General features: G+C 36.4%; 1 protein-coding gene across 1 annotated transcript in view; it reads left to right on the top strand.

Annotated features, from left to right (window-relative positions):
• Positions 1–21,732, top strand: part of Tnpo-SR (transportin 3) — an 81,641-nt gene that overhangs the window by 14,329 nt on the left and 45,580 nt on the right. The window contains exons 5-8 of the mRNA XM_069826852.1: positions 609–772; positions 10,736–10,880; positions 14,350–14,496; positions 16,317–16,516. Coding sequence (XP_069682953.1) covers positions 609–772; positions 10,736–10,880; positions 14,350–14,496; positions 16,317–16,516 — 656 coding nt within the window. The remainder of the gene's footprint in view (positions 1–608; positions 773–10,735; positions 10,881–14,349; positions 14,497–16,316; positions 16,517–21,732) is intronic.

The following is a 21,732-nucleotide window of genomic DNA, read 5'->3' as shown; positions in this document are numbered from 1 at the left end:
CTGTTCGTTGCACAAGCCGAATGAATACATTTTTCATGCTTATTACTTCGGACAAATGTCTAGTTGAAGTAGATACTTCCCCAGTGAATTTAGTTTCTTCTGCACTGACATTGGTGTCCATGTCAGGGAGTGCGACAAACCATTCTTAATGAGGAAAGCAGTAGACCACGCCTCTAACCCCCCTGTCCCCGCATTAGCCGAACATCTCTATAAACTACCTTCCCTAGGTTTTCAACATCTCTGCAAACCAAGAGGCTCAGAGGCTCCTGCAGACATACAAAACAAGACGCTAGCTGCAGATAGTCATGAATGAAAATTGTAAAATAAAATGATATTTTTAATAGTAACAAAACCGGGAGATTAGGAACATTACTGGGGGATGTACAAACCTGCAACCTCCTTGAGAAGCCGCCACTGGATTGAGTATACCTCTCTCTTTTTTTTTTTTTTTTTAATTTGCTTCTCGTTCTTTCCTTTCACTATATTCTTTTCCAGTTTATATGTTTTTGTCAGCTCTTTTTATTGTTATATTTATTTTATCATCGTAATATGACGAAAGACAACCATGTGATCTGTACAGTGTCACATTCAAAATCTGTTACATGCAGGCAGTGTCCATGGTGCATGAAGCCGCCACGGACTGCGTCTGTGCCCTCCTACAGTGCTTGGAAGATAACAATAACCAGCAGGCTCTTGAATTGCAGCTGTTTTCTGGAGTAATGGCTTTGGAAGAAGGATTCCACCTATCTGTTGCTCATGAAGACCAGGAGAAGTAAGTTCAATCTATGTTTATATGTGTAAAGAGTAAAAGGGAATTTTTAGTCCACCACTGTGGAGTAACGGTTAGTGGGTCTGACAGTGAAACGAGTGAGCCTGGGTTCAAGTTACCTATAGTTCGGGTCAGCTTATTTCATACCCTAAGGGTGAAACCTAACCATTTTTCCCCCATTACTACATATGCTAGTGGATTGTGGTGATTTTCTAGTTTGCAGGTTGGATTTTCTTTTGCCAACTTCGTTTCGAATTTCGATACTGACAAATACTACAAATGGTAGTGATTTTCTAACTAGTATGTTGGCAGCTGAGACATATCGACAATATTTGTCGATACTAGAATTCCATGAAACTAAAATTGTACTAGATTTCTGAGCCTGTTACTGGAAGCTAGTGAAATCTGAACATACTAATAATTAATTAATACCAGTATTAATATTAATACATAATAGTTATTTTATGCTCGACCATGCCGAAATGTAGTAATTATACACCTGGTAGCAGACCTTTAATGTATGTCATTAAAGTACGCCTACTCATTAAAGGTCACGTCTTTCAGCCAATGACGACTCAGGTTACAACTGTTCAGCCAATGACAGGTCAGCTTTCTACCATTATAAAACCGCAAGTATCGATTATTCTCCGATATGCAATCGAAAGAGAATTAGCGAAAAGTCACGGAGGCTGGAAATCCAATACTGTCGCAGAAGGTTATGTTCTGTTACTATAATAATTAGCGTTAATTGTAAATAATATTCAAATAAATTCAATTTGTCATCTCGTTTTTCAATGTCTAATTTAATTTTAATGTTATCTCTGTAGGTTCTTATGGCCTAGCAAGGTCAATGTCAACATCTGTTCCTCGGAAAAAATCAATACTTTCGCGTCTGCGCACATCTCACAACATACGGGACATTGGCCAAGGTCAGATACAAAGAAAATTAATAATATCAAGTTAGAAATATGGTCGAGCATAAAAAGTCGTATGAAACTCGCCTATAATGGTAATTAAGAAGCTCGTATGAAAATTATGGAACTCGCGCTCATTTCATAAATATCCATACTCGCTTCTTAATTACCTTCATTATAGGCTCGTTGCATAACGTACGTTGCGTTGTGGTTATAATTCAAGACTGTAGTCATGTAAGTTTTCGGAGTTAGTACTAATAATTTCATGTGGTCAAACAAAATACATTTCTAGATTAGGTTTCGTGAGTCAATAATTGTTTAGTCAAACCAATGAATTTCGTAATGCCAGACAAAATACTTGACATGTTGATCCCTTTCTCATATAGTTTGCCTGTGAAAACATGTTACAAATTATTGAATTATTTAGAATAACCTTCCAATATAAAGTACGGTAAGTAAATAAGTCATTTAGTACGAAGGATCGTGTGATATCTGGTAATAGTTGGCAACACTGACAAGACACTAATATCTGCTGTTTGGGAACTGATCTTATGTGACCCTCACTATAGTTGGGGTTTTTTCTGGGGTTTTCCCCCCAATTAATTGAAGCAGAATTGCTGGGTAACTTTTGGTGTTGGACATCGAACTCATTTCGCCATCATTAACTTACATATCAACATTAGGGCTCGGGTTTTTAGGTGCTAAAAAGCGGGAAAATATATATTTCTTGTGTGCTAAAAATCGAGAAAATATGCGACCAAAAAGGAATATATTTAATTATGTTTCAATTATTTTATGTTAATATGAACAATATGCAGTACTCATCAGTATAAATTATGCTATCCCGCCATTGCAGTCCCACAGTTGCTATACAATTCACTAGTCAGCGGCCATTGAACCAATCAGGGTGCATAAAGAGGCTTAAAAAGGAAATCATTGTTACTAATTTTTTAGGAAATTTCTCAGATAGTAATATGGAATTATGCAAGATAGGTCAAAAGTCACTTTCCCCAATATTTGTTCTTAGATTTCATACTAACTTGTACACATATACAGATGTCATAACTTGAATAAGCAAAAAGCTGGTGTAATAAGTGATGGGTTGGCAACCATGTTCGTGCGTCAACTGTTTTTCTGATGCAATGTCTTGAAAACAGCCTTTGTTTTGCCGAAATGCAGTTGTTATGACAACAGAATGGAGCACTGCCTCATTTTGGTGTAGGAGTGAGGGATTTCTTGAACCAGCAATTCCATGAATGGATTGGCCATTGTGGCACAACAGAATGGCCACCCAGATCATGCGACCTGACGCCATGTGATTTTTTGCTGTGGAGTATCCTGAAAAATGATGTTTTTGCTCAGAAACCGCAGGATCTGCATCAGTTGCGACAGATGATGTAAATCAGTGTCTAAGCGTTGTGAATTGTGTATCGAGAAACAGGGCCTCCATTTTAAATAAAATCTGTAAAGGAATGTGTAGTGAAATGTAAATTGAATGTAATTAAATGTAAGGAAGTGTTTGGGGAAAGCAACTTTCGACAACTTTGTACTTGGAACATATTGAGTTTCTATTTATTAATAATGCTATGTTGCTTTGTACCAACATGTAAATCTGGATAAAGGAATTACAAGGAAAAACGAGATTTTGAATTAGGTAGGATTTCTGCATTGTCAGATTGGCAGTTTTCCATCTTTATTATGTATGAATTCGAACACTCGCCATAAAGATTGAATTGATAAACTTCTCAGTTCCTTTTGGTGAAATATCATTTAAATCAAGTGACAAATCTTTTTTATGAAATATACTAGGGGCATACCAGAAACAAGTTTGTAAGACATATTTAATCAATATTCATCTTTTATTTTACAGAACACACACTGTACACTGTGTTCTATGACTAACACTTTATTTTTTCATCGTAGTTTTCACTTGTCTAAGCATGAGACTAATTTTTCTATGCCCTCCTTGTAGAATTTGGTGTCCTGGAAGATGAGCCACCATTTTACTGCTGCTTTGATGTAATCGTCACTCTGAAATCTGTGGCTGCCAAAATGTTCCTTCAGAGCTGGAGGGAGATGATAAACATTTGATGCTAGATCAGGACTGTATGGCGAATGTTGCAACATCTCTCACAGAAAGTGTCACAAGAGTTCTCGCATTGTAGCCGCAGTGTGTGGTCAAGCTTCAAAACGAAGGAGCAACACACCTTGTGTCAGCAACCCAGGACGTTTACTTCTTAATCCATCCAATGTTATGTCATAAACAGCTACATTCATTGCTGCTCTTCTTTCCAAGAAATCGACCAGCAACACGCCTCTCTGATCCAGAACATGGTAACCATCAATTTGCCAGCAGACTTCATGACATTGAATTTTTTAAATTATGAGAAGCCTGGATGCTTCCTTGTCTCGTTGCCAGGAACAATGCATTGAAGAAAATCTTGGCCACTAATAGCATTTTGTTGCAGAAGTAACACATCATGCACGCCAGCTGTTGAATAATCCTGCAACTGCTTCACATGACAAGCTCAAGTCCTGCTGATTGTTCACGTCGCTCTTCTTTTCTTCAATATTGCACTTTCAAGTGTATTTTGTTCTCTGTTGTGCCTGTTGTAGGTTTGCCACTCCACACCCATCATTCATCTCTCGGTTGGTTTGAAATTCTAAGAACTACAGTAGCGTGCAAATTAGTCCGAACAACGTAATTACCTATGCAAAAACACTCAAATGGAATAAAAAAAGGATCTAAGACATACCTCAGTAATCCATGTGGCCTCCCTTGTTCCTAACAACAGCTCTGAGACGATTTGGCATGGATTCCACTAATTTCCCACAAATATTCTTCATTTCTTCATCGCGAAACCATACACCAATGAGGGCAGAAATCATCTTCTTTGTAGAACAATCCATTTTTTGTATTCTTCTTTTGCAAATTGACCACAAGTTCTCAATGGGGTTGATGTCAGGTGAGTTGCCTGGCCAGGGGAGTACCTGAATATTCTTCTTGTTGAAGAATTCTGTAGTTTTTCGAGACGTATGGCATGGTGCCAGGTCTTGTTGGAACACACCTCTGTCATCCGGAAATGATTTTTGCAGCTGGGGCACGATTCTGGTTTCCAATAAGTGAATATATTTGTCAGAATTCATCATTCCCTTGATAGGTATTAATGCTCCAGGCCCTTCATTTGTATAACAACCCCAAAACATTACTTTAGGGGGGTATTTGGGTGCTTGTTGGAGATGAGCTGCTGTTACTTTTTCGGATCCTTTCCATACGTAAGAAACATGGTGGCCGTGGACCTCGAAATGAGACTCATCGGAAAAAAGTACATTCTTCCAGTCATTCACTGTCCAGTGTTGATGTAATTTTGCCCACATTAAGCGTTTTTTGCACATAACAGGGGTTAGCAGTTGCTTCTTAATAGGCTTACGAGCCCTTCGTCCAGCTTCCAAAAGCCTACGCCGCACTGTTGTGACGTGAATATTCGCCCCAGTGGTAGCCATTAACTCGCGGGTTAAGTCGACAGCAGTTAGTCTAGGATTTAATTTACTTTTCCTGACAATTAAACGATCATCTGCAGGTGAAGTCTTCCTTTTCCGGCCACAGTTTCCTTTTTTCTGGGGTGTGATGGATCCAGTCTCCCTGTATCGTTTTATGATCGAATTAACAGTAGCCAAACCGATGTGACATTCTGCAGGAATTTGCCTCTGTGTCATAGAAGAATGCTCTGCTAATATTATAATTTTAGACCGTTTTCGTGGAGTTGTATCCATTTGTGAAGATGACAGAATGTACACAGGATTGCAGTATTAAGTCTTCAACACAATTGAAATGCTTATAAGTACAAAACGACAGGCAAAATGCCACATATTATAAAAAAAATAATAACGACAGACCTTCAACAATGGAATTACACATACTACAGATGTCAATTAAAGCGGTATGATCAGCTGTGAGGCCAACAATGACAGAAAATGTAAAAATATGTCGTGTTCGGATTAATTTGCACGCTACTGTATTTTACCACACAAGTCCGCCAAGTTTGCTCTGTGGTAACACGTCTGCCTCCACACTACCCAACCAGGATTCGAATCCCGGTGGAGTCAGAAATTTTCGTGTAAAATTTCTACCTCGAGACTAGGAGAGATGGCAGTGCACAACTTCTAATCACTAAATTGTGCACCAATATGCCTGGATTAAATCCAAAATCTCTCTGCAGTACGTGTGAAGAAAAGACATTATGTCATTATATTTGTCAAGGTTGTCCCATTACCTCGGCTCTCTCTTGAATTCTAAGAACTAGTCTTAAAAACAGTAATTATTAAGCTGGATTGAAAGTCCTGTCTCTTATAATAAAACATTTACAGTGTCATTTTTTTCAGATTCCATTAACTGAAGTATCTGGACCTTGTATGAGCGTCAAGCCAGCCAAAGTCATAGTGTGCATGGAATTTGGTTGTGTGTAATCGGAATTATAGCTATTTCTTGGCTGCTATCATTTATTGCTGAAATACTAAAGTTTTCATTATATTACAGCCTATGTTAATTTTACCCATCCTCAGTGGTTTAGTGGTACTTTGATCTATAACCAAAAATTGCAACTTTTCAGACTAAAGAATCAAAGTATGAATTCAGTAGGGAAGCAAGTTGTATGTCACACCATTTTTCTTAACACATTTAAGGACCTAATGACATCTACCAATTAATGTCAAGAACAAAATCCTCAAAATGACCTTTGTGTCTTGCAATTGAGGACCGTTTTTGCAAAACTTGCTAACTGTAAAAACTAAATTTTATAGGAAACACAAAAAACTGAAATAACTGCAAGTTTTGCTATAGCTCTCACATAGCAGAATGGAAGTTTTGAAAAAACGATCACACTTTGACACACTACTGTGAAGGAAATAATAAGTTTCCTAAGAAGCCTTTGGCATCATGTAGAGGCTTGTCTTATGTTAACTAATCCACCAAAATCTCAATTTTGAAAATTTTGCAGTTAGCTAGTTTTGCAAAAACGGTCCTCAATTATAATAATGTGATTACTTTCAGCTGTAATTGCCTCTGCCAACTAATATAGGGTCTTCCAATAAGAGTGTCACACCTTTAAAATGAAATAAATTGTATAAATGAAAAATGTTTATTTACTGAATTATTATTATTAACATAAAATTGTTTAGTCACACATTAAAAAGTGTTAAAATTTTTAAAAAATGTTATATACCTTGGACAGACGGCCCGTTTCGACACGGTGTTGCATCTTCATCAGTGTCCCATGAACTACTGTTGATCTTGAATTCTGCGATTTGCATTCGTCAGTTGCAGGGGTGGGGGTGTGTTGTTCCTATGGTGGGGGCTGGTTGTTTGTGTGTTATGACGTATCATGACCTCGAATAATGTGTGGGTATTGAACTGTAATTGTGTGTTAAGTATATGTTGTGGGTATGTTATTGTATGTTTATATATTTCGTATTGTTCTAAGATGTTTAACTGTGAACTTTTTGGTGTGATGTGTAGAATTTCCATATCTGTTTCTCTATTATTGTAGTCATGATTATTGTTGATAATGTGGTCTGCATAATTTGATGTGATGTATGGTTTGGTTATAGCTTTAATATGTTCATTATATCTTGTTTGAAAGGATCTTCCTGTCTGTCCTATGTAAAAATGTGGGCAACTATTGCATTCTAGTTTGTAAACCCCAGTCGAATTATATTTATTTGAATGTTTAATGTCATTATTTAGATATTTCTGTGTTGTGTTATTTGTTTTGTATGCTATCTTGTATTTTAGTTTTCTAAATGAAGTTGCAATTTTGTGGGTATTGGTATTGTGATATGTTAATGTTATGTATTTATTCTCATGCGGTGTTTGTGTTGGTTTGTTCTGTTTTTGTTTTGCCTTTTTTATTAGTGTGTCTATCATGTTAGGGTTATGTATTATCATTATTATTATTATTATTATTATTATTATTATTATTATTAATGCCATTACGTACAGAAGAGAACGTCAATCAAATGGCCGCCACAGCTTCGTTGGGTTGCTCATATTCAGGTCTTCCAATTTCCAATAACAGACAAACATAAACCAGGCTGAGTTTCATGAATAACGCACGTGATATTGTTCCTTAGATCATTAACTGTTTCTGGGTTCTTAGAATAAATCCATTATTTAACGTAACCCCATAAAAAGTAATCTAGCTACGTTAAATCACATGATCTTGGGTGCCAGTTAACACCACCTCGTGAAATGATGAAGCTACTGAACTTCTCCCTCAAAAGGTCGACTGTTTCGTGAGCAGTTTCGGCCATCTTGCTGAAACGAGACGTTTCTGAGATCCATACCTTCCAATTGAGCCCAAAAATAATCCATTATCACAGCGCGGTATCTTACACACGCCGTACACTTCACATAATGCATGAAAAGCTTGGTGTATGGATGACTTTCTTATAATAATAAATTTTAATGATTTCTACACTTTGTGTAATGGTGTAACGTTCCATGATTATTTGTCAACAATAACTATAATAATAATAATAATAATAATAATAGTAATAATAATAATAATAATCCGTGGTACTGCAGCCCATGAAGGGCCAAGACCTACCAGCCGGCTGCTGGCCTCACGGCCACATGCCGAAGCAAAGGTGGATGATCATCCAACCAGAATGGAGGTATCGTGTGGTTAGCACGATGAGCCCCCCCAGCTGTTATAGCTGGTTTGCGTAACCGGATTTCGCTACTTATCATAGCTCCCCAAGTGCATCACGATGCTGGGTGGGCACCAGTCCCATACACTGGCCGAAATTTCATGAGAAAATTTCTTCCCCCATGAGGACTCGAACCAGCGCGCATTCTGTAACGTGAGTCCTAGGCAGGATGCCTTAGACCGCGACACCACGGCGCGGGACTAACAATAACTATAACCATGGGAAAAATATGACTGCTATAGCTTCATAAAGACAACAGCTGTTATATGTTAAAAGTAGGACACTCTTATTGGAAGACCCTATACTTCTATTTTCACGTCCACACTCTGTACCTGTATGATGGAAAATAACTTACTACTACTGCTGGTCCTCTGTATCTATAAGCAGGAACAGTGTGAAAATATGCCTTTCATAATCAACTTCACCTATCAGTCTATCAGGGAAAGTGAATTCTGCTTTTAAGTCCTTACTTCAGAATTGAATTTGCTCTGTTAATCTATGTAAGGATTTTTTTTTGGTCCTACAGAATTATCTGTTATGGTTACCATTTATTATTAATTGAGAAAAATTCGCTCCGGCTCTGGGAATCGAACCCAGGACCGACCCCCAATTCTACACACTGGATGCTCTAACCACTGAGCTACATTGAAGTGTTGATGATTGAGCCTCACCGTAGTTCAGTGGTTACAGCACTCATTGTGTAGAACTCAGGATTCCGGGTTCATGACCCCTTATTCCTGGTGTTGTGGAAGAGAAGCCTGATGGCCTTAACTACACCAGAATAAATAAATAAATATATCCCCCCTGAGTCATGAATTTTATTGCAGTTGGGTAAGATAATGTCAAGCCTCCACACATGTGAGTTCACCCACACAGTGCGAATTACAACTTTACATCTCACCTAGTATAATTAGCTGCTCATATTTTATATGTGATCAACAGTTTTATCAACCTCCATGCTCCGTCCAGATCAAAAGCTCAACATTGTTAACCAGTATATATGGCCTAAATTAATCTACCCATTACAAATGGCTCCTATCCATCAGTTACTAGGAACATTCTTAGAAGATATTGACAAGTTAATCCGTACTTCTGTTAAACAAATGCTTATGTTGCCATCTGATACACCTACTAGTATGTTATATGCAAGCAAAACTACAGAGGTTTGGGACTAGTCAGAGCATCATGGGAAGTGTTCTTGCAACATTGGAACATCTGCATCACTTTAATATTAAATGAAAATCCTTATGTAAATAGTATGCGACCTTTGATGTCTGAAGTTAATTCTTCCTGTCAACATCTAAGTCTCCCTTGTCCAGTTGAACTTCGTAAATCTGTGACTAGGAATTAAGAAATGCAGAATTCGAATCATGGAAAGTAATGCCTGGAAGAGGCAGAGGTGTAGAATTGTACAGCCAAGTACCTAAAGCCAACGCCTGGATTTTTAATAAGTCTACATCTGAATGGGTAACCTGCCTCAAAATGAATGCCAATTTAGCAGCAGTTAGAGGAGTACCTGGTCGCAGGCATGGCTGCCCAGAGACTGAAACCCTTGCCCACGTCCAAGGTCAGTGTAACAGAGGTTTACTCCTCCGAAATGCCAGACACCATCATGTTCGATCCTTAATTGCAACTGCTTTAAAAAAAAGTCTCTGATAGTAGAAGAGGAAGTTTTTTGCCTTGCTACTAATGGCTCCTCTAGACGTATTGACATCATAGCGTATTCCCAGACTACCAAGAAAGGATATATAATTGATCCTACCATAAGGATTGAAACGGGGAGTAGCCAGCCGGAGGATGTCAATCAAGAAAAGATCAACATTTATCTGCCAACAGTTGATTACTTCAAAGCAAAATACCAGCTTGAAGACATTGAGGTGATTGGTCTTCTTATTGGAGCTTGTGGTGTGATTCCCAAGTTCTTTGAAAGCTTCAGGAAGACTTTTGAACTACCACAGACACTTACTGCTGACATCATAAGTTCAGTTTTGAAACGCTCTTGCCAAATTCTGAGTCATCGTATTCACTCTGTTTAATTTTTTTTTTATTCACTTTATATTCATATATGTTTATTTTAATTTTCTTTCTACAAAATTTATGTAAACATTTAATATTGTAAAATTCATGTAGGAGAGTATACTGAGTCCTTCTGGGCTACCTCCAACGGGAGGCAGTTATTATCTTATCTTAGGATAAATTATGTACGTAAGTGTATTTAGTTACATATTATGATTTCAGAACTAAAGTGTGATTCAAGGGCAGGATTGTTTGCTAAGTTTATTGATAATAAATTAGTTATATTCTTACAAAACTTCCATTTGCATTGCATGTTCTCTGTTTTCAGGTCCATGAATTACTGTAGAATTTTCACGGAATTGGCAGAGTCGTTTTTGGAGAAGATAGTGAGCGAAGACAGTAGCAATAAGCCCCATTTTGCAGTCAAAATATTGGACTTGGTTCTGACGTGTGTGGGACATCACGACTACGAGGTGAGGCATCAGATATAACTACAGTATTGAAATAGCCACTTATTCATTATGTGCTCATTTATTTTTATTTTCGCATATAAATAAGTACACAGACTTATAGCTGAAATTGGAGTTTGAAACTGCAGCACTTTTTGCCAGTTCATCAGTTCTTTTATTTCCTTCTGTTCCACTGTGTCCTCGCACCCATGAGAAGCAAATGTGTTTATCACAAGGTACCTGTATTAAATTTCTTCTGATGTCCCTTGCTAGAGAATTTAAGTTAAACTTATTATCTATAGATTTGAGGGCTGTTTGAAAATCACTGTAAATACAACCATTATAATTATGAAGTTTAGTCCATATCATCCACACCTGTGGAGTAACGGTCAGCGCATCTGGCTGCGAAACCAGGTGGCCTGGGTTCGAATCCCAGTTGGGGCAAGTTATCTGGTTGAGGTTTTATCCGGGGTTTTCCCTCAACCCAATACGAGCAAATGCTGGGTAACTTTCGGTGCTGGACCCCAGACTCATTTCACCGGCATTATCACCTTCATATCATTCAGACGCTAAATAACCTAGATATTGATACAGCATTGTAAAATAACCCAATAAAAAAAAATAGTCCATATCAGTGCCTCCTTAATAGCTAATAGCTCTGCTTGTACAATGGAGCATTCAGGTGAAAGATTGATTACCATGCTATATTTTGTTCAGAGGGTACAGCCACAGTCTACTATATACAGTCACGAAGCTTGGGATGATTTTTTGCATTTCTCGCGATAGTTGCTAGCCGCTTGGAGCGCTGTGAGTACTAGGAACAATAGACTGTGCCACTGCCATCATGATCTAATATAGGCCGTAAGGCAGACCATGTGACTCGCTTAACCCAATCCAATCATTTGGCGGCATTTCAACCATATAAATTAGTTGGAATGCATAAACAGTAACATATGTTTCTCTAAAATGTAGTGTAATTGCATTAATAAAATTTAAAACAATGATTATGAGACACTTCAGACATAATTCACTTGCGAGTTAAGGTGTAATATTGTTTGGTGTGAAAATTACGTTGTTCGTATGTGTAATACCTGCCTTTATTCGATTAAATATTGCGAAATTCTTGTACATTCATTTATGCACGATTCAATTATTTTCAGTTGCACCGCACGGATATTTAGATATGCTGAAATTATAGGTTATGTTACTGTACCCGTTGCCCCTTTCTGCCTAATTTTAGTGGTCTCCAATGCCCTGCCATTACATACGTACCAGTATTTTATGTCATATGGAAATTATAGGTTATGTTTACTATATTTAACTTATATTCCTATATTCGCAATTATACATTATAATTAAATATAATATCATGTATGATACCCTGCACATTCAATTTGTCTGTATTTTAATACTACAATTGAGTACTGAATTACTGCATTTATCTACTATTTAAGAGACGAAGTAACACAATCGTACGTACACTAATTTCATAGGAGTGGTATGGTACATTTTCTGTCTACAATTAAGGAAAGTAGATGTGCTAAATTAAAATCACAATATAAATTATCTTTTATTAAACCTCAAAATAGCTTCAATTCTAAACTTAAAATGTTGATGCAAACAGATTATGTTAAAGTGTAAAATTCTATTCACATTAAAATAATACAGTTTTATAATCATTTCTGCAACATATTATGGAACAAGAAGTAAACGGGACTTATGGACACATTACACTAAATAAAACTTAGTAATGATACGCAATAAAGTTATAATATAATAATTCACTGAGCTCCATACACTGAAATAGAAAACCTGAACATACATTACGGCCTGGTCTAGATCGAAAAGGCATTGACTGTGCCATATTTCGCATTGTTTTGAAAAGTTGTGTAAACTGTGAAATGTTCGTTATTGGGCTCATGTTACAGTAACTCCCGATGCTAGTAGAATAGCTGTATTTAATAGTGGATAATAACTGTAATAACTGTAAAGGGCTAAAATACAATAATTTGAATAATAATATGGGACAGGGAGATGTTTGTAGCACTATAAATTGTAAGAAAAAGAAGTCAGAGTTATCCTTCTGCCAAAATATCCAGGAAGGTGAGTTTATAATGGTACATTATGCAACGTGCTTATAATGAAGGTAATTAAGAAGCGAGTGTGGATATTTATGAAACGAGCGCAAGCGAGTTTCATAATTTTCATACGAGCTTCTTAATTACCATTATAGGCGAGTTTCATACGACTTTTTATGCTCGACCATATTTCTAACTTGATATTATTAATTTTCTTTGTATCTGACCTTGGCCAATGTCCCGTATGTTGTGAGATGTGCGCAGACGCGAAAGTATTGATTTTTTCTGAGGAACAGATGTTCACATTGACCTTGCTAGGCCATAAGAACCTACAGAGATAACATTGAAATTAAGTTAGACATTGAAAAACGAGATGACAAATTGAATTTATTTGAATATTATTTACAATTAACGCTAATTATTATAGTAACAGAACATAACCTTCTGCGACAGTATTGGATTTCCAGCCTCCGTGACTTTTCGCTAATTCTCTTTCGATTGCATATCCGAGAATAATCGATACATGCGGTTTTATAACGGTAGAAAGCTGACCTGTCATTGACTGAACAGTTGTAACCTGAGTCGTCATTGGCTGAAAGACCTGACCTTTAATGAGTAGGTGTACTTTAATGACATACATTAAAGGTCTGCTACCATGTGTATAATTACTACATTTCGGCATGGTCGAGCATAAATATAATATATACTTTATGAAAATATTATATAAACCTTATGTATTTCATATTTCAATAGTGGAAGGAAGGTGTTGATTTTTTCAAAAGAACACGATATCGAAAGTAACTTACAATACATTTTATCGTCTGTGATGAGGCGATAGTAGCGAACCTGGTGGTTGCAAACTATCTATGGATGCATATTTAGTAAGTATTGAGTTTCGTGACTGTATATACTAGACTGTGGTACAGCTACAGCAATGTAATTCTAATTATTCTGTTCTCTTTGGTTTATTCTTCTGTGGTTACAAGGCAACCATCATACATCATAAAATGACAATCAATACAAGCAGCTGTTAGAGGGGCGGCCATTTTTTCTCTATACACAACGCTTAAACAAGGGATTTCGTATATATAACTACTGCAAAGCAATTCCCATGTATAGTTACAGACTGTTTATACATCCATCGCTTATGCATGGTTTATTAGTAATGTTTTCTGTCCCAACTCTGCATAAGTCTCGTATAAAAACTGTACACGGTTTATTAGTAAGACCGTAGGAGTACAGTCAGTGCAGTGGATAACTGGAGAATGCAAACAGTCATGCAAGGTCACATGCTCTGTGCCTCCCCATGTGGTTGGTTCATAGGGGAAGGGAAGAGACTAGGCATTCTACAACAATGCACTGCGCTGGCTGTACGTGAAACTGAAATTCACGTACTACACTTTTTATTGTTGCAGGTAGCAGAAATTACATTTAATTTGTGGTATCGACTGTCAGAAGAACTTTACCAAAAGAACAATGACACACTGACTGCGCTATTTAAACCTTATGTAGAACGGTTAATAGAAGCACTCTGTCGACATTGTCAAATGGAGCCAGATCATGTGAGTGAGCTTTGGATACTGAGTTTTAATTCTTGGACATATTTCGTAAGATACTTGATTGAAATTTTAATAGGCATGATTGAAAAGATTTACGTGAAAAGTGCATGTTGTATTTAACATTCTCAAACATATGCGTAAATGACATTAAAAAAAAAGTGGGCATTGTTGAACGATTTTACTGCATTGTATTGTGCACATAGAAGCATGAACAAAACAGAAAAAAAGTAGATAAAGTGGGACTTGAAATGAAACCAACATTGTAAATTATTTCATATCTCTACGAACTGCACTGTTTAAAGTTTAAGGCTATGGATCTGTGAAATTTCTAACTTCTACATTTTTACACCAATTAATCTGAAAATTTTACCACTGGACATGTAATACACAAATTTTCACTTTGATATTGCAATTAGTTTACTTATAATTAATTTTTTGTTGCTTATTTTTTAGTACTGAATTATAATTGTCCCAATTTTCAAAGTTTACATAATATTTATTTAAATTTATGTTAAATTTATTACTGATAGATGTATGTAAAATATGACGCATACTTTTCATATCCTTCCAATTACTTTTTGATAAAATAATATTTACTCTTTTAGTTGTTAATTTTTCGGTTTTTTAAAACTTGTCACATCCTCAACACATGATGATTTGAATACTTCAAGAAAACACATTTGTCTGTTTACTTTACATGCTTTTGTGGACTTCTGTGCAAAATTTCACTGAGATTGGAGAAAAATTGCATTCATTACAGTATTTTGAATGTTACAAAATGTTGAAAATTGGAAAATCGAGAAAGTGAGTGTCAAAGTACAGCATGTATATGATATATAGTATCACTTTGGTCTCTTTAAATTCGTCCTAATGGGCTTTAAATTGTCACGGGGCCAAAATAAGCACAGATATAGAAAACTGAAACATTATTTTATTATTTAGGGTTAAAAACAAACAAAAATTTTTTTTCAATATTTCCAGTGATCCATAGCCTTAATTATCTTAATTTACAATCGCAGATTTCTTTCTTTCATTCTTTATCTTTTGATCTTTTTGAGATATACATTAATAAAACTTTGCATGTTTCTGTTTTTTGACATCTTAATTTAAAATAGAATATTTACTGTAGCGTTTATTGTTTATTTTTTTTTTAATAATGTCATTAAAATGTTAACATAGTAATGTATTGTATAAAAACTGAAGACAAAATATTTTTCAAAGAGGTAAGTAAAAGATTTTAGTTCATGTTGTTTGGATAATTAATGCAACTATTTCAAAGTAAGAATTATTTAAGAAATCATAGATTTGTGGAAATGCATTGTGGATGTGAAATTCTGAAATATATTAGTGTCAGTAATTAAAAATAGTTCTTTGTAAATCTTGAAAATACAGAATAAAACATAGAGGATGTATTTCAAGTATGCTAAATTTCATTTCATTCTAATTATAATTTTACTGTTAAGGTCCATTCACAATGAAAATTAAACATAACCGCAACATAAACACAGAAGTTTGCGCCCAGGCTACCAAATGGGATCATTCACAATGATTCACATAAGCATTGACATAAACATTACCGTAAGACGTTAACATTAAAGTTTGCAAACTACAAACTTTCATGCTTATGCTTAAGTGATTTGCAAACAGAACACAATCGTGGAGTGCTGAAGTATACGACAGAATATAAGGAAATGGCGTCGTTGTTATGTTTCCATGGTTACCAAATATGTTTGCAGTTATGTTTATGTCTCCATCGTGAATGATGGTATGAATTCTTGATTTTACCGTAACGTTTATATTCTTAATGTTTATTGTTGTAATAGGAAGGCCTGTTGGAAGATGGTGATGACTTCGCAGACTTTCGATTGAAAGTGTCAGAACTTATCAAAGATGTGGTGTTTATTGTTGGGTCATCCAATTGCTTCAGACAAATGTTCATGAGCTTGCAAGGAACGGGGGTAACATGGGACTCCAGTGAAGCTGCCTTGTTTATCATGCAAGCTGTGGCTAAGAACATTCTGCCGTGAGTAATTCAGTCATATTTTCAGATAAGTAGATATGTGTCTTGTATTGATTCATAGTGATGATAGTAATATGTGCTGTATGTCACATAATCAAAACTGGCAGTGTACAAGTTTAAAGGCTTCCCCACACTGGTGCGAATTATTTGCAGTGGTGGCAGCGACGAAACTTTCGCGTATGCAGCGGCAACGAAATTCGCAGGTTACCCCACACCAACGCGAAATATTCGCAGCTGTGACGTCTACGAAAATTTCGCGTATGCAGCGGCAATGAAATTCGCAGGTTACCCCACACCAACGGGATATATTCCCAGCTGTGATGGCGACGAAAATTTCGCGTATGGGCTATTCCATATGAAATCGATCAGTAAAAAAACCTCGCATTTTTTTATACTCTAATTTTTTTCCCTATTTATACAAGCTGCTGAAGAGAGTGCATTTTCAAAAATATACTATCGAAAGCCAAACGGTTTTCGTATTGTTGAGCGACAAATTTAGCGTATTTTATAAAAACAAGCTTCTTTCAGCGCTCAGAACTCTGGAACCATTTACTGCAGAACACTGAACGGGAGCTTATTTTGAAGCTGACATTTGATAGGTTATGTTAAGAAGTAATCCTTATTTTTATTGTATACAGAGAGACAGATAATCTGATTTTAGGCTTTTTGCCAATGTGTAAAAATGTAAAAAATATTGAGAAAAAACCTTGCATTATTAAGAGGGATTTGGCATTGTTTGCTTAGTGGTATGGCAATAAATTTCGAGGGTATTAAATAAATTATTTTCACACGCCTGGACTTGAATGGCGCAGTATCGCATGCACTGGCCGAGAGCTGAAGATAAGCGAGCGTTGGGCATAATTTTACTCATGTGTTTATGAAAACCTGTGATAAAGCTAGCACAGCCATGACTGCTAGACGACACATCACGTGTTTATGTCTCCTGGCCTTGCTTGTCTTGGCTACCTCCCGTCTCACAGTCAGCTGGTTAGTTCACGCGCGTACTATTTATTTTCTTTATTTGATATTTTCAATACTTTCTTATGAACATACAATCAATAAAAAATATATGTTTATTTGTACTTTCAATGCGGAATCTAACTATATATTTTTAAAATATTTTTTCCTAGTCAAAGGCGTCTTAATGAGGAAAAATCTAAATTCCTCCATTTCCATAAAAAGTAAGAAAATCTGCTTATATATCAATATAAACTTTAATTTCTCAGCATCGAAATAAACCATGATTTTGATCATTGGGTGAAAAGGTTTTGGAGCTACAACAGTTAAAATTGCTAATTTTATGAAAATACGATAAATTTAAATATTTTAAATTTAAACACTATGAAATTCTGATGCCTCAAACTTTGCACAAAGCATTGTATCACAGTTCTCTACGTACAAAAAAAGTTTCATTGTATTTAGAAATTGTAAGGTCAATTTTCTCTATATTTCGGTCGATTTGAGATGGAATAGCTCGTATGCAGCAGCAACGAAATTCGCAGATTACCCCACACCATCGCGAAATACTCGCAGTTGTGACGGCGACGAAAATTTCTCGTACGCAGCGGCAACGAAATTCGCCAGGTATGGAAGTAATCACAGTCTCTACAGCGCCATGTACTCCTTGTCGGATGAAGAAGAGGCTCTTTCATTTCTTGCCATAGAACATGAAGAAGATTGTAGGTTTGTATTTTTTTTAGACTTAGCATTTAGTGTCGTTTGTGTTTCTACTACTGGATACACTATTTTATTATACTGTACTACTTATGTTGGATGGCTCGTACAACACTTTGCTACTATGTTCGACTCCCGGAAATAATGATACATCAATCAAGATTATAATAACTACTGAAGCTTTCCTGGCGATGTGATAACTCAAAATTTTCTCGGGCTTCCAGACAGGTCACAGTATAAGAAGAATCAGTAGGGACAACTCTTGTCGGCACCTTTGATGTTGTTGGTACTAAATTCAAGCTCAGTAAGGTCTAGTTCTCAATGAATCCAACTATGTTGCTAGTATCAAACCACTATCAAAATATTAGTAAAATGTTTATTCATTTATTTTATTGGTCAGTAATATGAATAATCTTGTATGTATATTATCTATCATTAATATTATGTCGCTAGGAAGTCAAAATACTTATATCCATTGTTGACATTCATGTTCGCACTTCACCGCAATGGACGCCGTGATGTATTATGTTGTACTTGGATCAATTTTACCAACATAAGCCTCAAACAGTGACTTGGACGTTAGCGTCAATTAGTGAATATTTTCATGATTATAGCATACGGAAGTAATTATTATTATTATGGTTATATTGCCATTCCTTTGCCTCATGTCTTTAAAATTGTTAAAAGATGAGTAATGAATGTTTTCAGTTAATATTAAATTATGCCAGGCCTGTTGTAGATGGAGATCCATCTGGTGGAGGTTCCAGATAATACACCCGGTTTCGTTTGACATTCGCACTCAGAATTTGTTCCCACGAAATGGCTTAGGGGTCTTTACTGTGTGTTCTCTATACTGTGGACAGGTCATAAGTTGGTGATCCACCGACGTTTCGAGGATGTTCATCTTCCTCATCTTCAGGGTTAAATGATAACTAAGGGTACCCAGCTCCTTAATTTATAGTGCCAGAGGGGGGAGTCAGCCGAGGAGCTGTGCACTGATTGGCGAGCTCCTGGCGAAGGGTTCGGGCTGCTGGGATAGAAGAGTAAAGGAAACCCTGGCCATAACAGCCGAACGCGGTAACCTGAATCGGGACTCGGGTCTCCAACCAAGCGCAGCGTGGGCACCGGCTATTAAATTTCTCAACGCCCAGACGACGGGCCGTCATCAGTGGAGGACATATAAGAACTCGTCCACCGAGACCCGCGGTCAATTAGCTGAACAGCACAAAACAAGACGACACGTCGGCCACGTTCACGCCGCTGTCCACACTAATAAGAGCCAATTACAATGAAGAAGTGAACATAATCAAATACATAGCACAAGAAAATGGTTACAATACAAACATAATAGACAACATCATAAGGAAGACAAAACAAAAACTGACAAACACAAAAACACAACACAAACACAAGAAATACATCACACTAACATACGAAAACAAAAGCACACATAAGATCGTATCTTCATTCAGGAAGCAGAAATACAACAAAGCATATAGAACAGAAAACACACTACAAAGACATCTCAACACACAAACAACACAAACAAATAAATACAACCACACAGGCGTATACAGACTTACATATAATAGTTACGACAAGTTCTACATTGGATAGATAGTCAGATCATTCCAAATACGCTACAAAGAACACATTAAAGCAATAACCAGAGGATACAATACATCTACATACGCCGATCACATAACCAATGCCAACCATACATACAATAACATAAATACGGACATGGAAATCCTACACATACAACCCAAAAACCAAAAACTCAACACACTAGAAAAATATGAAATATACAAACACACTAAAACACACCCCGATCAAATTCTCAACATACAGATCAATTTCAGTACACATACACTATTTGACTCCACTCTTCAACACCTTTCAACAATCGAACACACCCACATAAGAGGCAGAGAAGTTCGAGTTGACGCCGTGATCTAGTAGGCTCTGAAGATGGTGCGTGATGCACTGAAACAGCTGTAAGCCACACAAATCTTACATAATTAACACGAGTAAGTCCACTAGTTAATCAATTAATAATAATAATAATAATAATAATAATAATAATAATTTACGCGAACTTGAAGAAAAGATGTTTCCATGCAGATATTCTGCGTCATCGTACGATGAAAGAGTAGTGGAACGGAGAAAAATTCTCTCCGGCGCCGGGATTTGAACCTGGGTTTTCAGCTCTATGTGCTGATGCTTTATTCACTAAGCCACACCGGATTCCCATCCCGGTGTCAGATCGAATCATCTCAGTACGATGACGCAGAATATCTGCATGGAAACCTCATATTATGTACTTCGGTACATTAAAATAAATAAAATAAAAAAAAAAAATAATAAAAAATTTAAAAAATAATAATAATATATGATATGCATAAATCACTTCGTGATTTAAGACGGCGCTTATTCCGTCGGATCCCGGCCAACCAGTCACTCATAACGAGTGCACCTCAGCACATGTGTGGACATTGTCCTACGTTCATAGACATCTATGACGTAGTGCAGAGGGCAGCCACCAGAGGGAACCCGAGAGGTGGAACTTAAACTAAGATGATTCGATCCAACACTGGGATGGGAATCCGGTGTGGCTTAGTGGATAAAGCATCAGCATGTAGAGCTGAAAACTCGGGTTCAAATCCCGGTGCCAGAGAAAATTTTTTTCCGTTCCACTACTCTTTCATCGTTGAAGAAAACAGTTTGTAATTTCAGCGACCGCATCTCACTATCATATAATTATCACAGAACAGTAGAAAAAATGCTACATGGTAGTTTTGCCCTGGGGCACACATAAGCAATACAATTTTTCTTCTTGCTGTATAGGGTTCTCGTTTTCAGGAAGAAAAGAAAGTGGGTTCACGACATTAATTTAGAATGAAAGCAGTTTGGAGAATATCGTACACTGATGCCACAACTTAGACAGGATGAAAAACGCTCCTTCATTTATTTTAGAATGATGAGTTGCTATTTCGACGAAATTTTAAATTTTATCGAAGATGACATTACAATAATGGACATAAATTATCGTGAGCCTATATCAGCAGAAGAACAACTTGCTGTATCATTAAGGTAAAAAATATGTTTTATAAATTTTATTACAATAAAGTAAGAAGGTTATAAAAAAAACTTACACAATAATTAATGATAGGACATTAATTGTAACGGTGAACACTGACATTCCAATGTAAATTACAATTTCTCATCATACGGACTGAATAATGTGAAATAATTTGAAGCAGAGTTGTTGATTTCGGGACTTTTGCTATTCCATTCTGAAATGTCCACAACTTTTGTGCAGCCAATGTTTTTAACACAAGACTCTTGTACAGGTAGGGATTCGAACTCAGTATGTGATGGCGAACTTTCTTCACGATGACCAGCCGTGTTGTCAGAATACTTATGGCAAGTTTGTCCAAGTAATGTTTAATTTTGCTTAACGAATGTTAAATTAACAGTCTGTTTATTTTCAATGCTTTGTTAATGTATTTGCCATTTGTTCAACATAATTTTGTTTAAGATAA

Source organism: Periplaneta americana, chromosome 5 (genome assembly GCF_040183065.1).
Source record: "Periplaneta americana isolate PAMFEO1 chromosome 5, P.americana_PAMFEO1_priV1, whole genome shotgun sequence".
Taxonomy (NCBI): domain Eukaryota; kingdom Metazoa; phylum Arthropoda; class Insecta; order Blattodea; family Blattidae; genus Periplaneta; species Periplaneta americana.
This window is presented reverse-complemented; position numbering and strand designations above follow the sequence as displayed.